The sequence below is a fragment of the Lytechinus variegatus genome, chromosome 5 (assembly GCF_018143015.1).
Source record: "Lytechinus variegatus isolate NC3 chromosome 5, Lvar_3.0, whole genome shotgun sequence".
Lineage (NCBI taxonomy): Eukaryota > Metazoa > Echinodermata > Echinoidea > Temnopleuroida > Toxopneustidae > Lytechinus > Lytechinus variegatus.
Genome location: NC_054744.1, coordinates 9,267,296 through 9,284,461, shown reverse-complemented (window position 1 = coordinate 9,284,461; position 17,166 = coordinate 9,267,296). Strand labels below are relative to the sequence as shown.

Below are 17,166 nucleotides of genomic sequence, written 5' to 3'. Positions count from 1 at the left end.
AATAGGCTGACACCATTCACTAGAGATGAACATACACTAAGCAAAAGAAGTTTATTTTGAAACTTCTGAAAATCTTTTAATATTGGAATTGTTATATGACACGTGTGAATTACACAATTATTGCACACTTTCTTCAGAATAACAATAAACCGTCATGAAATATGTATATAAGATTGCTTACTTCCAACTGGAAAAATAACTACCAGTACATATTATTTTTATTATTATTGTGATTATTATCATTGTTATCATTGTTATTATTATTATCATTATTGTTATCATTAGCTACTTGTATTTTCCCAACATCCAGATAATGATTTATTATTATCAGTTAAGATTAACATCGATTTTACACTTTTGCTTAGGTTGTATGCATCCGGTCTCTGTTATTTCAATGCAGATTTTTTTTTCTCATTCTTTATGAAGTCGACCAGCATCCCAAATCGCCGATATGTATTCCGGTTCTACGTTACTAATCAATGAATATTTCTTCACCCAAAGTGGTTTCCACCAGTCCGTCTTGAAATCAGCAGCCCAGTACTTGGGGGCGATCATCAAAAAACTATCGACATTTTGCGGCACTACGCCAAGTTTCTGAAGACACATTCCAATGAAGACATCCTCCCACGGAAAGATGGGGGTGGTGAGGGCCACTTGGTAGGTACGTTCCACAAGATCGGTCGATAGGATGTATCCAGGGCCATTAAGATAAGGAGGGTACGTCGGGGACCGGTAGAAGTCTTTCGAGAGGAAGAACTTATCGCTGGTGTTGCGCGCCACCGGAGAGTTGAAGAGAGCCAAACCGGCAGCCCAGTTCGACGATGGTGAGTTTACGAAAGCCGTGAAGAACCTGAACTGGATGATGACGGAGTCGTCGTCGTTTTTCATGACGTACCGTGCGTGTCGGCAATAGTTGGACACCCACTTGAGGCCCATGACTGTCTTAATCGTCAGGTTCTCGTAGGAGTCAACGAAGTCCTCCTGAACGATGTCACCGTGCATCGCAGCCTCCTTGTTGATGTCACCCTGAAGCGTCGCATCGATTGGCTTTCCGAGTAAGAACACCGTCTCAATTGTCCCTTTGCTCAATCGTGGCCATGCATTTTCTGCTCCATAAACTCGGCGGAGAACATTTCGCTGTTCGATGTTCTTCGGTGCGGTCGGAATCATGATCAGCAAAAATATTGATTTCGGCTTCGAGTTCTTCATTCTGCAGAACAGAGAAGGATTGTGAATGAGCTTGTATTTGTGCTCATCTACGGGTTCGTTAAGATACAACCCCAGGAATGACCCCTTCATCATCTTGCTCTTTTCCAAGTCTTTAATTGGGGTTACGTAGGGCTGCTGATGTGCGAGGAACCTTTTGTTTGTGCTGGTCGAATCTGTATGGTTCAGAACAGTTTGTAAAGTTGGCCTTGAGGGTGTGGTCTTAATTTTCTCATTCTCAAGGAATAACTTTTTGTCTCGTGTTGTCACGTGATTCTTATGGGAAAGACTTAAACTCTCGATGAGTATCCACAAATATACGCAGGCAGTAATAGCAAGGAGCGACCAGGCGAAACGAACGAAGGAGGAGATGAAAGCCTTTGGTAACTGCAAGCAAGATGAAAAACAAAAGTAGAAAAATGATATGGGCAATCATGTAAAGTTACCTTTCATTATGATATTAGATGATTAACATTACTGTCATATTCATATTCTTATTCGAAACAAAACAACATGTTATTGTTTAAGAAATATAAACACTTACCTTTACTTTTGTTCCACTTAACGAATCAACATAACTGAAATGCCTTTCATTCCTCTTTAATCCTTTGGAAAACTTCATTTTATTACTGTTTGACCTTGATAACAATCGAGTGACGTAGAAGAAGATCGGACCCGAAGTCTCGTTTCTATAAAAGAAAGTGTTGGTTCACTTCAGGCATTTTGCCAAAAATGTAAGCCTGATTAATGGTCAAATAATGGGAAAAAACTTCTCTTTTCAAATCCAGTAAAATTATAACAGTTCATGTGAGTCCAAAGACAACCATTGCGTAGTGTTACTTGTGCAAGAACGAAACTCAGTGACTGATATTTAACTTGCACAGGTGAATTGACTTATGTAAGAACCATTTCAAGAAAGTGTTTCCCCCTATGAGAACGTATTTATATTTCTACTTAATTCTACTGATACCGGACATATAACCCTTTCTCCCAGACAACGGCAAACAGTATATGCTCACTTTGGTTTTGTTTTTGTTCTTTCAGTGAATATTCAATGTGTGCACAATCCTACAAAGGTTTCGAAAAAAAGGTGAGCACAGCAGTAAAACAAGCAGATAATTTGGAAATACAAGCTACAAATGGATGTTTTGGCCTAATCACCAATGGAGAGAGATCAACTTTCTTATTCTAGCATTTAATGTGAATAAGGCAGCTTTCAGCTCATGTGTCTGATTGAGTGGTTCAGAAGCTATATCTCACAAGAAGAAGACAATTTGTGTCATTAATTGAATAAAAAGGGTCAACCAGTTACCTGCTTGCAGTAATCATTTAGACATGTTAGACTAAAGGATTACCACAAGACGCAAGTAAGTACACCCTCATGCTTGCAAATTAGACCTGGGACCCGTAACACAAATCTTAGCAATGATCGTAGAACCTTTTTCTACGATTGATTCCAATGAGTACAATTTACAATCAATCGTAAAATCAAGCGTACGATCAATCACTAACCTTTGTGTTACGGGACCCAGCCCTTCCAAGATACGATGTCCAGGTCAACTTGGCACTTGGGACAACTCGGCTCTGACGAAAAATTAGGTGCCGAGTTGTCCATGGTGATACCCGGGGGCGATACATAACCCTAACTCGAAACCCAACTCTAACCCTACGATACTATTGATACTAAACTACATGAATTAATTAAAAAAATCGTATAAACATTGAAAATGATTTGTATTCAATACAAACATCTGTCAACAAAAAAAGCAATCTGACTTTTGAAAACTCGGCACCTAATTTTTCGGGGGGGGGGGGGCGAGTCGTCTCAAGTGCCGAGTTAGCTGGAACCTGGAGAGCGTTTCATCAATATTTTCATCCGACAAGTTTTCAGATCTGACATCTTACCATGATTTTGATTGGCTGAGGGGCACTGTTCCTATGGTAACTGTCGGATAAAATGGGACTTGTCGGATAAAACGTCCGACAAGCCCTTTCATGAAACGCCCCCCTGATCAGGTTCAGGGGTACCTTAGGCGGATCCAGCTATTGGCGAATGGGGGGCGTACTGCCGAGCGACGCACATATTTTTGCACTTCACCGGCGCCATAAAAGAAAAAGGTTGAAAAAGGGGTAAAGTCTTTGCTAGGGGAGTCTTTCCTTTACTCTTGCTAATATTTGCAGTGTATATTTTTTTTTAGCGGCGCCTTTTCTTTTCTTTTCTTTCCTTTATTTTTATTTTTAAGCGGCGCCTTTGGGCCCCTGGATCCGCCACTGGGTACCTATATACTATTACTCTGTTGGTCCATGATCATACCCACACACCTCCTCCATCTCCGCATACGCCCACAGACACGCACACACACCCCCACACGCAAACACACCCTTCCCCACTCTCTCTCTCTCTCGGTAAATGAAATATCTCCACAGTGGCGTACCGTGGGTCACGGCATGGGGGGCACCAGCAAAAATTTTGAGTCACCAAGTGAGCGCGCGAAGCGCGCTCAGTTGCTAATTATGCTGACCTAATAGAGATATTTTAAGGACAGTGTCATTAAACGGATATGTATGTCACTGATCACATAATGCGAGTGCGAAGCGCGAGCTGAATTTTTTTTATATTCAGACCTAAAAGGGGAAATTATAAGCAAATTTTTGTCATGATATGTACCTGTTTCGTTAAACAATGCGAGCGCGAAGCGCGAGCTGAAATTTTTGTATATATTGATCCCAATCAGACATTCTAAGGACTATATTTTAGGAATCTATTAAGAGTATACATATCTCACCATAGTATTCTAATGCGAGTGCCAAGCGCTTGCTGATTTTGTTAGAATTATATGCATCCAAACACATAAAGCAATTGTCATTGTAATCATGATTAAAATGCGCATCTCACTAATCAAATATTACGAGGGCGAAGCGCGAGCTAAAAATTTAGGAAATTCAGACCTGAAGAGGGACATTTTAAGGCTTTTTTGTAGGAATTCAAGACGACCCCACGTATTTCATTAACCAAATGAAGCGAGCGCGAAGCGCGAGCTGAAATTTTTGTATATATTGACCCCAAACATGGATATTTTAAGGATTTTTTTTAAAGGATCCTTTAAGAGTACACATATCTCACCATAGTTATCTAATGCGAATGCCAAGCGCATGCTGCTTTGTTAGAATTACACCTAAAGACATACCTTTTTTGTAGTCATTGTAGTCATGATTATCATACGCATCTCACTATTCAAATATTGCGAGCGCGAGCTGGAAATTTTGGAAATTCACACCTGAAGAGGGGCATTCTAAGGCTTGTTTGTAAGAATTCACGTAGACCACTAACCAAATGATGCGAGCGCAAGCTGAAATCTTTGATTTTCAGATTTAAAAAAAAAATGATATTTTAGGAAATCATGAAGAGCAGACATAATTATTATCTCACTAATCCACTAATGCGAACGTAAGCACGGACGGGAAATGTTTTATATTAAGACCTTAAAATGATATGTCACTACATAAAACAATAATAATTCGAAGTGCGAGGAGATATATTTGGTGTATATTGACTTGAAAACGGGAGGTTTTAGTACAACAGGATGAAGGAAAGCATTATACCCCTAACAAACATTGTTTTGAATAAAGAGAGAAAATTCAAACAAGAAAATAATGAGTGCGTCGTAAGAAGAAAGTTATCAAATTTTAAAAACCATCTGCTTAAAGGGCTGATGTATGATATCAATAATCCTTGGATGGGTCATATTCATCCCGTCTCCCCTCTACCATGCAAGCTTGAACTCCGCCAAATATGTGGCAAGATTTCTCTAGTAAAGTACAAGATAGATTCGTCCTTATCTGACTCTCGCATTTGATTTTCTATAGATAGATTGTACGACTAATCGAATGTGGTTTTCAATTATTATAATTTGACAACCATTACCAATGCATTTTGTTGATGCTTTCAGGGGGCGTTTCATCAATATTTTCGTCCGACAATCTGACAACTCTTCTGGATTCTGATTGGTTGAGAAGCACTGTTACTTTGGTAACTGTAGGATAAAGCAGGACTTGTCGGATAAAACGTCCGACAAGTCCTTTCATGAAACGCTCCCCAGCTTTTCAGACGTTGATCGACACAGCATTATTTTCATTGAAGCGCAAGGTGGTGCCTCTGTTAATTAACAAATCAATTAACTTGGACAGTGAAATGGGCGGGTTCACAATAAGCAATATAACAGAAGAGAAAAAATGATTTTGTTATAAAAAATGCATTTATTATCACAATTGATGAACATTAAAAATATTTTGTACAACATGTTTCACAAAGTTAAGTAGCTTGCAAAATATATTTTCGAAACGAACTGTAGAATTGATTTGTAAGTGACATAACAGGATGTAGTTTATTATAGCACCATATCAATACAGTTATGCCTACAGAAGGTCTAGTATTTATTGCTCATGCAGTCCTATTTTCAACAGGATCGCGTAATTTGCCCAATAGTAGGATGATGCCAGATAATGGTGTGCATGCGTGTGTGTGTAGGTGGGTGTGTATATAAAGAGAAATATACATGCATAAAAATATATGTTACGCAGTGCTGTTCACTAAAGTGCAGATAGAAGATAGAGAGGGAGAGAGGGGGAGGGGGAGAGAGAGGAGAGAGGGAGGGGGGAGGGAGGGATAAGTAATGAACCTGCGCGTGTGCCTAATAGAATGAGAGTGAAAGTGTGTGTGCGTGGGATTTGTTTAAGCCTTATTTATTGCATGTACATATGTATTCATTCATTATTATAATGTGTTTTAAAAATCAACTCCCGATTGTAATCCAGGGGTCCGTCTTACAAAGAGTTACGATTGATCCAATTCAATCGTAACTCTATGGAAATCCATCAGTGTCATAATTTTTTCTACAGCAAATTTGCCCAATGTCCTTTGTAAACAAAGGGAAGCACGGGGAATTTTCAAGGAAACAGTGAATGCATGAATATACACCGTTGCTAGAAAATGTTTTAAACAAAATATGCATAATAGATGTTGACGTTGCTGGCCGTCCATAGTTGCGACTGATCGGATCAATCGTAACTCGTTGTAAGACGGGACCCTGATTTTGATCTGTGGTAATGTTTTATCATAATTATAGGCTACAGCTGAATTGGTTATCCTGTATACAGATTTGAAGTAAATAAATACGAAAATAGAGAGGGAGAAAGAGGGGGAGGGTGGGATTTGGATTGGGGAGGTGGATAGCTCGGGCGGGGTTACGCATGTTTGATTTCGAATGAACTAGTCGCCCAGCAGATCCTTCGAACCAAGATTTTGCTTAGTGCAGAACATTTTTATCTAATTGTTAGTTCTAAAAAGATAATCCTTGCTGTGCATCTAGTTACTATTATCAAACAATACATCTACTGCATTAGCTAGTATTAAAAGTAAAATAAAGGATTGTTTGCGGGGTAGTTGGCAGGTTATATTTTCAAGAAACATAATAGTAATTAATCACTAAAAAACGTATTTCCAATGTTTTACTTTTCCTCACATTTCATCATAGAAAGATTTTATAATATTCAGGCAGGAATGAAACAATAATCTACTTTGTGCAGTAGATAACTGGCACCCTAGAAAAGCACCATTTCACCTATCCTACGTTTGAAATAAAGAATGTAAACCCGATAAACTGATGAGGTAGCCCGTTACCTTATGAAAAATCATTAATAACCTCATAAAACTTAAATGTATCGTTTAAGACAGGTGCAAATTTCTCTAGATTGCAACAATCAATACCAATCAACAATCGAAATTAAAATCTCAATCTGATATATAGAAACACCCTTCCCCACTCTCGCTATCCTTATCTCCCCCTCTCTGTAAATAAAACATATATCTCCATCCCTAATTCATTGAAAAATCTGAACTAAAATGGTATTGCTATTTGAAATGTTCTACAAGGACAGTCCCTCATATTCTCATGTAAAGGCAATTGGGAAGAAGGGAAGAATGTAAACCCGATAAACTGATGAGGTACAGCCCCTTACCTTATGAAAAATTATTAACCTAATAAAAATTAAATGTATCGTTTAAGACAGGTGCAAATTATTTCTAGATTGCAATAATCAGTACCAACAATCAACAATCACAATTCAACAATCTAAATTAAAATCGCAATCTGATATATATATAAACAACAAAAAAAGTAAGTCCCCCTAAATCAAACTGCTGTAACTTTTGAACAAAATAATTTTGAGATATGATATTTCATGGGTGGTTTTATACACCCATTAAGCAACTCCAGGGGAAAAATGAGATTGATCGGTTGAGTCATGCATGAGTAATTAAAGATTGAATTAAAAATGACCATTTTTGAAAGTCACAAGAGTCGTTTTTCAGATTGTGCAAATACAAAGTTGGGCAAAAATTGTTTTTAGGTGAACTTTATAGTGTTATGCTGTTTCACTATCCATCATTTAACCATTTCAGACCAAATTTTGATATCGTATGTTCATGGTTGAGTGAGCACGATGTATTGCAGGGGTCGCGGAAGCGGGGAGGGGGGGGGGGGGCTGGGGGGCTTCAGCCCCCACTTTTTTCCATAAGCAAGTACAAAAATGTAATACGATTGTGATTTTTGACATGGTCAGGCCCTCCCCTTTAAAAACTGCTCTGCGGCCCCTGTATTGTGACGTGTCATCATAGGGTTTTGGGGGTATTATCTTTTACAGCTTGTTAGATCATGTTAAAATTTGAAAATGTTGATGGCTCCCCCGATAATAGGCCCCTCCCCCATTTAAAATTCTGGATCCACCACTGATCTGTCCATACATTCAACTGATCCTGAGAAATTGTTAGGAAAAGAATACATTTATGCAGTATAAAGAGTATTCATTCCTAAATTTTCGAATGTGCTCGCTCAACCATGAAATGACTAAAGTTCTGAAAGTGTTTGGTGATAGAAATGATGGATGATAAAAACACCAGCAATTAAAGACACCTTTCAAACCAAATTTGCCCCCAATATTCACTTTATTACCCTTTAAAATGAGTCTGTGTCATTGAAAATACCAATTTTCCCACTTTGATGCGTGCTCACTCATCCATAAACAAGCAAATCGATTTCATTTTTGCACAGAATTCTGCCCATAGGTTGATAAACATTACTGCCAAACGACATTGCTAAAGACAGTCTTGAAAAAAAGTTCCACCATATTGAATAAGGGGTTTACGTATGCTTAAACATATGCACCCATAATGTACACAAGTCTATGAGAGAGGAAGTCAAAATTTTAACAAATATGAAATGAGGGTTTGTTTCATGGACGGTTTTTGTTACTTCTGCCAACAGTTATTTAATGAAACTTCGCACATGGCTTCAGAGTAACACTATCCAAAATGTGCACACACCAAAATAACCATTCGATTCGGTAGAGAGTGGGGCCAAGGCCTTGAACTTTCTTCTCATTTGCATAATTTTCGAATATTGTGTGCTCACTGATGCATTAAACATCGGGATTTTCATGAAAATCAAATCAAATGAACTGTGCAAGGAGTTGTGTGACAGATATCCATAGTTACAAATTGCAGTTTTTCCAATAACGTAAAAAAGAGCTAATCACATTCCACATGTTCATTCAAGCGTAAATGTTTAAGTTGACACCTTTGAATCATTGAAGCATGTTAATTGGTCATGAACATAACAAAAAAGTTGAGAAAAGATCATTTTCAGTTAGAAAAATGAAGCAATACTTGCCTACGATATTTGAAAATCGCATTTTTTGTTTCCAATAAATGTTCATTGAACCGTGAAACGGTGAATATTGTTGGAGATAGTCTTCCCCAAAATAACTGTCATCATATTCTAGCATTTTTTATTGAAAAAAATGTGTAAAAATCCAATTATAGCAAATTTGGACTTGAGTTTATTCAACCGTGAAATTTAGCTTAAAAAGTTGTATCGTCTTTTAGAAAGTACCCTTTCCAAGCCTTCTGACTAGTTTTCATGATGAGAATGTGGAATTAGTTCCAATACAATGGAATCAAAGTCGTGATATTTTGCTTGTGACTTTTGAAAAGTGACATTTTTGCCTTCTGACGGTGCTCACTGAAGCATGACGTAAAATACATCCACAACATTTACTCATAGGGTAGGTTATAAAATTACCTACACGCTCATGTAAAAATATATCAAAAACTCACATTGGTTCGCAAATTATTGATGTTTGTTTAGGGGGGACTTACTTTTTTTGTTGTGTATAAATAGGAGTCATCTTACCTTATTCTAATTTTGAATCGAACCCCATAGCCATTATACAAATTATTTTCAAAGGAATTATAGAGAAGGGCTTTGCAATATCAAACAGATTGTTCTAGAATCGTAAATGGCAAGTTATATTATGTCTTTGTCAAACATTCGATTTTTTTCTTCGAGCAATTACATAAGCATGATAAAAAATATGCCTTTTTAATGAAAAAAAAAAATATAGAAAGCATTGGCTTCAAGGTAATCCAGATCCTGTCAAGTTAATTATAATACCGATATCAATTATGAAGGGTATCTCGTCGGTAACCCGATATGAAACGACATTTTTGTAATTCATATTTTGTCATTTGCATTGGCAGCGGAGCAGAGGATTTTCTTTTGTGTTGGGGGGGGGGGGCGGCTATTGTTGCGTCCCCGGCCCCCCAAACACAAAAGATAATCCTCTGCTCCGCCGCCTATGGTCATTTGGAATCTGAAATTGTAATACTTGATATCAGAAATCGATAGAAATAAAGATGTCTTTGTCAGCTCGGTAAGCATTGAGAAACAATAGAGAACAAATTTATCACCTTTACGTGAATTTTGCAAAGAATTATACTGATGGTTTCATTTCCTTTTCAGTGAATGCTCATATCTGTCTGATTTTGATAGGAAATTATTGCAATTATCAAAAGAAAAATATTATTGAAATTATTATGATAATGAGAATAACTATATCTATGACCTCTATACATCTAAAATACAACTTTATTCTGTTTGTACCGTTCTAATTTTGTTGTCCTTTGCTTTGTTTTCTTTTGTATGTGTTAAAATGCAGCAGGGCACTCTGGGAGAACAGTTTACATCACTAATGAGGCTATCCTGGATAAGCAAGACTTTATAATAATAATAATAATAACAATAATAATAATAATGATAATAATAAAAAAATAATAATAATATTAATAATAATAATACTTAACTAAAACTCTATTGGTGTTGATACCCGATAACAACAAATCTGCAGTGGTTATTGTTAATACAGTTCACATTAACCTGTTAAAGTGAATACTGTCTGTACATTGGCAAACCTTCATCAAAATTCTTACTTGGGTAATATTCAACATCATCATCATTCGTCACCATCATCACCTTAAATAAATTTATCTTCCATTATGTTTATCAAGCATGTTAAATCAAGGAAGTATAGATACACTGATCCATGATATTGCTAGATAACTATGGTAACGGATGCGAAAGCCGGATGTTGCAGTAACGCAAAACTGAGCAAAATCCCTGGACATTGATCCATGGCAACTTAACGTGCCGAAGATAATAATTGAAGACACAATATCTCAAAGGCGCTGGTGCTGAATACAAAAACATTGAATTATTTGATAACATTGCATTGAGTTGAAGGCTAAGGGCAAAAGCATCACCTCGGTTTGATTAATTTGATCTTGCACGTAAACCAAACAAACTTCATGGTATCTGGGTGAAGGTTTGATACCACAACATAGGAACGTATCGATGTGACGATGGTCCTTTCGCTGTTACCAGTGAAAAATCCAGGGTCTGATATCCACAAGAAGCGTTTATGCTTAACTGGCTTGAACCCCATCTTCTTGAAGCACGTTCCTAGGAAGACATCTTCCCACGGAAAGAGGGGTGTCTTGAGAGCCATGTGGTACCCTGCTTCAACCAAGTCCGACGACATCACATAGCCAGGACCGTTCATGTACGGTGGGTATTTGGGGGCGGGGTAGTATTCCTTGGAGATGTAGTACTTGCTTAAGTTGCTACGCAACACGGGTGCTTCCCACATGGTCTCGGAGGCTGTCCAGTTGGTGAACGATGATTCCTTGAAGATCCAGAGAAACCGACCCTGGTTAATCATGGAGTCGTCGTCTATCTTCATGGCGAAATACGCGTGACGACAGTGATTTGTCACCCACTTCAATCCCATCACCGTCTTCCGGGAGAGGTTCGCATAGGTATCAATGAAGTCCTCCTGGAGAATGTCGTTGTGTTTCCGGGCCTCTTCATCTATCATCCTCTGCAGGGTAGCGTTGAAGGTCTTCCCTAGAAGGAACACCGTGGCGAAGATCCCTCTCTTCAGGGCAGGCCATTGTTTCTGGTCACCGTAGGTGTGCCTGACGACATTCCTCCTCTGGAAGTGTCCTGGTGCGGTGACTACCAGGAAGATTATAAAGACACTCTGAGGACGTCCATCTTTGTCTAAACAGACATGAGATGGATTGTAAATATAGTTGTACTCATGTGGGTCCACAGGCTCGTCCACGTAACGTTTAACATGCAAAACAGGCACAGTTCGTTCAACATCCGCATTGAGATTAGGGTCATCCTTGATAACAGCATCTTCCTCCTTTTCTAAATAATCATCAATAGTATTTACTTTTTTGAATAATTTATCTATACCTAAATCATTGTGATGTATTTCATGTTTCCTGGTATCGTGCTGTTCAGTCCTCTGATGCAAGTGATCGGTATTGGGTGATTTTTCCTCAGAAGTATACGCCGCTTTCAATTTCGCCTGCCCAACCTTACCCGGATATTTAATGGAAACATCTCGGTGCCTCAACCTTTTTGCCATCTCCAGCCTTAGAAGGGCTATTTCTACATCCTCACGGAGTTTCATGATATCCTCTTCTTCTGCACCCTCATCCATCTCATTTCCGCCAGCGGGCCTCTTTTCCACCCGCAGACTTGGGAAGTTCAGCCAACTCTCACTACCGCTGTCCAAACTATGGTCTTTTTTCTGGAGAAGTTTTCCACGTCCCGTCTTTCTCGAGAGAGACAGGCGAGTTCGAGGGATCTCGGTCTCTATGTTCCATAAATGTTGGAAGTTGAGAATTCCACAGATGAATCCAAATACCAGAATGGTGATGCAGGTTAGCTTGGCCAGGGTTCGGCGCGGCCCCATCGTCACTAAAACAGAATTGATAAAAATCGAAAAAAAAAACAAATTAAAATACAGTTATATCCTAAATACGCTATACATTCTATATGCATACCCTATAGATATCACCACGATAATCACAACTGTAGTAGAATGCCACAAACAAATTAAAATTATGGATTTAAAAACAAACCGGTACATAGCTCTCAAGAATGAAAGACAGTCTTCGTCAGTGCCCAAGGTGTGACAAAAAAAAATAAATAAAGAATTGAATTCAAAATCTTCATCTGAAACAGAGTTTGATTTTGAATTCATTTCATTTTTTTTTGGGGGGGGAGGGGAGGGGGTGGGGTGTTGACTGTATTTTATTGGTTACACTCTAAAAACACTGAGGAAAATTTTACGCAATATTGGGTGGGAAGGGAACATGCCTGTTTCCTTGGTATTTTTTACCCCATATTGTGCTGTTTCAACGCAACATTGCGTAAAATTTACAAAATATTGGGTCTTTTTACCCAACCAACATGCATGTTCCCGTTTTACCCTATATTGGGTCAATTTTTTTTAGAGTGTAAATTTCCAATTTCACTGAGATCGATCACCTTGCATCTGGGCCCTGTTATACAAAGGCTTGCAATTAATCGCTAAATGGCATGACCTATCATCTTGCTCAATAAACTGATGAGGAACCAATCAGAATTGTTCTTTCACATTAGCGATCAATCGCTAACCTTTTTGTTACGGGGCCCAGCAAGCGAAATAATAAATGAATTTATTAATTATATATATATCGGAGAGAGTGAGGGAAATGATGTTTGAATCATATTTGGTTTGTTTGATTTCGTAATATACCGTGTTCCAACTAACTACACAGAGCAACGGCTACATGGGATAATACATGATAATCAAATTTCAGCGTTAAAATTACGTTGTATGCATAATGCCTGTTTATTTAAAAAGAAATTTCAAGCATAACATAAACTGCAGAAATGGTCTTGTTATTTCAATTATTTAACCCTTTGCACGCTGATATTATAGAAGCTGATGAATGACAACAATTCTTGGACAACATCTGTATGATAATCATCTATATCAGTGGTTCAAGATTGAAATGTTGATTCGAAGAACACGGAAACAATTGTCATCATTAACCCCCCAAATTAATTCTGCTTGCAAAGAGTTTTAATTACTATGACCCAGTTAAGGTCAATCTACAGTGTGTCTCTCTATACATGCTATAGGTAGGGGAAGGCGGGGTAAGTTGTGACACTTTTTGCATTTTGCATGTTAGAATTGGTATGACTAATAATATTGTAGAAATAAGTACTTAGCTTTTAGATTTGATTCTTGGGAAATATTTTTCACCTATTTATAACTTTCTACCCCCACACTGAAAGGCATGGCTCAACTTGCCCCATCTATGGGGTAAATTGTGCCACCTTCTGGGGTAAGTTGAGCCACAAAAACTATGTACAAAATGTATGCGGGAAGAGCTATCATGTCAATTATTTTCACTTGCTAATTCAAACACTAACATCCTCTAAAAGTAAAAGAATTGTCATGTAAATTTGCTCCTTTCTGCCATCCACACATTTCTTATGCATCCATCATATAAAAGACGATGACAAGAATGAGAATCCATACCTGGACCAACAACATTGTTCTTATTTCTTTATTATATTCAAAGACGTGTGCGGGTAAAAAGCATTTATCTATTTCACACCCTTTTTTTACTTTTTTTCCGGAAATTTGTATTTTTCCCTCTCACAAATTACATTTTGTTTTAAAGTTGAAAACAATGTGGTGGGGTAAAGGATTATGTAATGGGTCATCAATACATGACACCACCACAACGTCTGACTCATTCATTATTGGCCTGGGGGTGGTGGCTCAACTTGCACCTATGCTCAACTTACCCCGCCTTCCCCGAAATACGTATGGAAAACTGAAGATTCAACATTACGTCTGAAAGTTATTCATGCTTGGGGGATCGTAGCTCACTTTTGTCAAGGGTATGAAATTAGGATGCGCGGGAAATCGGCCCTCCAATTGTAAGGGGTGATTCTTTAGGGCCAGACATGGTGTATGGGGCAAAATTTCTGAAAGGCTGCGAGTGAAGGAAGTGAGCGAATTGACCGGTTTTATACAAAAATGCAAATTTGTGATAGATTTACCACAAAATTCAGAAAATATTGATATAATGATATATATTTACCCTTTTCTCCCCATTTCTAGGTCGGGAATTTTTTTGGGGAAGTCCATGGTCCCCCAAGCCCCTCCCCCATCTGTACGTGACTGCGTTCCATCACCCTCCTGACTCCCATGACCAGGGAAACAAAATAATGCAATTCGATCCTTTTCACTCATGCATATTTTTTCAAATATTAAATTATGAACACACACAGCTAAATGAAACCGATCGCAGAGTCATCCTCAAGTTCTTCACTTCCAGACTCAATGCCCCGTATTCTAAAGTCGGGTTTAACCATAGAGATGTATACTAATAACATATACATCTCTATGGGTTTAACTTAAACTGCGGTCTAACTCTGTACTAAAATTATGGGGAGCCAACAACTCAAATATTAGGTTAATATTGTATATTTCTTATGTTTACTATTTTGTTTCTTTTTGAAGAAAAAATAGTTCAGTTATCATTCTGAGACAATTATGAGCAATTTGGGTGTCATATGAGTTAAAGAACTGAATGTGTATTGTTCGGGATTTGTGCCCCAGTTGGTAGGGTCCATGGTATATCATGCGCAAAAGTTAGAAGATGTTATTAGCTTTCATACGCAAGGACAGAGGATCTTTGACTGTATCGAGAAGATTAAAGACATCGCATACAAGACACTGATAGGGTCGACCCGAGATTTTTTTTCTCAATTGTTTGGAGGAACCACACAATGATAGATAAAATGAAGCCATACTAAACAGAGCATCCCTCAGGTTTTTTTGTCACAGAAGACTGTGTCGATGTCCGAAGCAGAGGCTTGACTGGGAACCGCTACTACTGGGTCGGCAATTTAATCATAAAACAACATTGCGCGAAGCGCTTGCTGGTCGCGCCTAGCCATTCTGCATGTAGTTTTATACACCTCATTTATCCATGTTATCTGAACTTTCCTTGCAAACAGTTATACAAAAAATTAAATATCAAACCATCTTAATAACGTACAAAGTTCAAAATAATTTAATGCCATCATACTTGAAAAATATCATAATTCCGTGAAAAGTTTCTATTTATACACGATATGCTGCTCACTTCTCACTCTTTTTATAACCAAACCAAGAACTGATTATTTCAAATGCTCGCTACATTATAATTGGAACAACTTACCGGCTGATATCTGTGTAATAACCTCAGCTCATTTATATATTTAAGCGGCATTGTAGGCTTTTTACTCTTAAACTAGCTTGATCTTTTTTATTGCTGTGTTCTGTTTTTTTTTAAGGACAAGTACACCCCAATAAAAAATTGATTTGAAAAAAAGAGAAAAATCCAACAAGCAAAACACTGAGAATTTCATCAAAATCGGATGTAAAATAAGAAAGTTATGACATTTTAACGTTTTGCTTAACTTTACAAAACAGTTAAATACACGTCCTGGTTGGTGTGCAAATTGGCATCTGATGACGTCAACCACTCACCATTTCGTTTATTTTTATTATATGAAATATTTTGTTTTTCTCCTCTTTGTCAAGTGAAACAAAGTTTTATTTCTCCCTGAACATGTGCAATTACCATTATTTTAACAGCTTATGGTTAAGTTAAGTTGGTCCTTATTGTCAAATCTGTAAAAATTGAAATATTGTATTATTCAAACAATAAAAAACAAAAGAAATAGTGAGTGATGGACATCATCGGCTCTCTCATTTGCATATCGCTGAGTTGCGCATTGAGCTGTTTTGTGAAAAATAAGCGAAACTTAGAAATGTCATAACTTTCTTATTTTACATCCGATTTCGATGAAATTTGTAGCGTTATGTTTCTTTAATTTTTCTCTATCGATTCAAATCAAGAATTTTGTGGGGTGGACTTGACCTTTAAGGTAATGTATTTATCTTTGTGTAGGTGTGCGTGTGTGTGTGATTGTACTCACGAATGTGTGGATGTATTTGCTTGAATGTGATTAATATTCGAAGTCTCATACTATTTTGTTTTGTATATTATTATCATGTATTATGTCAGATTTTAACTTTGTAATTTATCGTGTATATTTTTAATGTTTTTATCTTTATATCGTGTATATTTTTAATTTTTTTATCTTTATAGACACCGACAGGGTCCCTTGGCAGAACAATACTTGATATTGAAAGGGCTACCCTGTATTTAGAAGACCAAATAAATAGATAAATAAATAAACAAATAAATAAATACATGTAAATAGTGTAAAAAAAAAGCCCTGAGCCCAGTCCAACAGCCCCTTCTGAAACGTACTTTCACAAGTTTGATTCCAATCTCCACACTGCAAAAACTCTGGTGTTGATTTAACACCAGCCCGGAATCTATCATATGTCCACACCGGAGAAGTGTTTAACAACACCAGTTTCGTTTTGGTCTAACAACAAATAGGTGTCTATACAACACCAATTAGTATAAAAAAACATCGGTTTGATTCCAAACTGGTGTTGTTTCTCTCTTGCTCTCTCTCTCTCTCTCTTGTTCACTTTCTTTCTCTTCTTTTCTCTGCCCTTTCCTTCGTATTGTTTATTGTATTGTATTTTTGTCTATAGGCGTATCCCGCCACAAACCTCAGCTTTTAGGATCTACGCCTTCTTCTTTAAACCCAACATCATACATGTACATATTTATATTTTTTC

The 17,166-nt window shown here is 37.5% G+C and overlaps 2 protein-coding genes across 2 annotated transcripts in view; both read right to left on the bottom strand.

Annotated features, from left to right (window-relative positions):
• Window positions 1-2,159, bottom strand: LOC121414755 (beta-1,3-galactosyltransferase 1-like). Its single transcript, XM_041607817.1, has 2 exons — window positions 1,751-2,159; window positions 1-1,593 (listed from the first exon to the last, which is right to left on the bottom strand). The coding sequence occupies exons 1-2, from the start codon at window positions 1,826-1,828 to the stop codon at window positions 412-414; spliced, it is 1,260 nt and encodes a 419-aa protein (XP_041463751.1). The 5' UTR covers window positions 1,829-2,159; the 3' UTR covers window positions 1-411.
• Window positions 2,160-10,070: 7,911 nt separating this feature from the next.
• LOC121415219 overlaps window positions 10,071-17,166 on the bottom strand; it is a 28,205-nt gene continuing 21,109 nt past the window's right edge. Inside the window, exon 2 of the mRNA XM_041608389.1 lies at window positions 10,071-12,371. Coding sequence (XP_041464323.1) covers window positions 10,858-12,366 — 1,509 coding nt within the window. The 5' untranslated portion in view covers window positions 12,367-12,371 and the 3' untranslated portion in view covers window positions 10,071-10,857. The remainder of the gene's footprint in view (window positions 12,372-17,166) is intronic.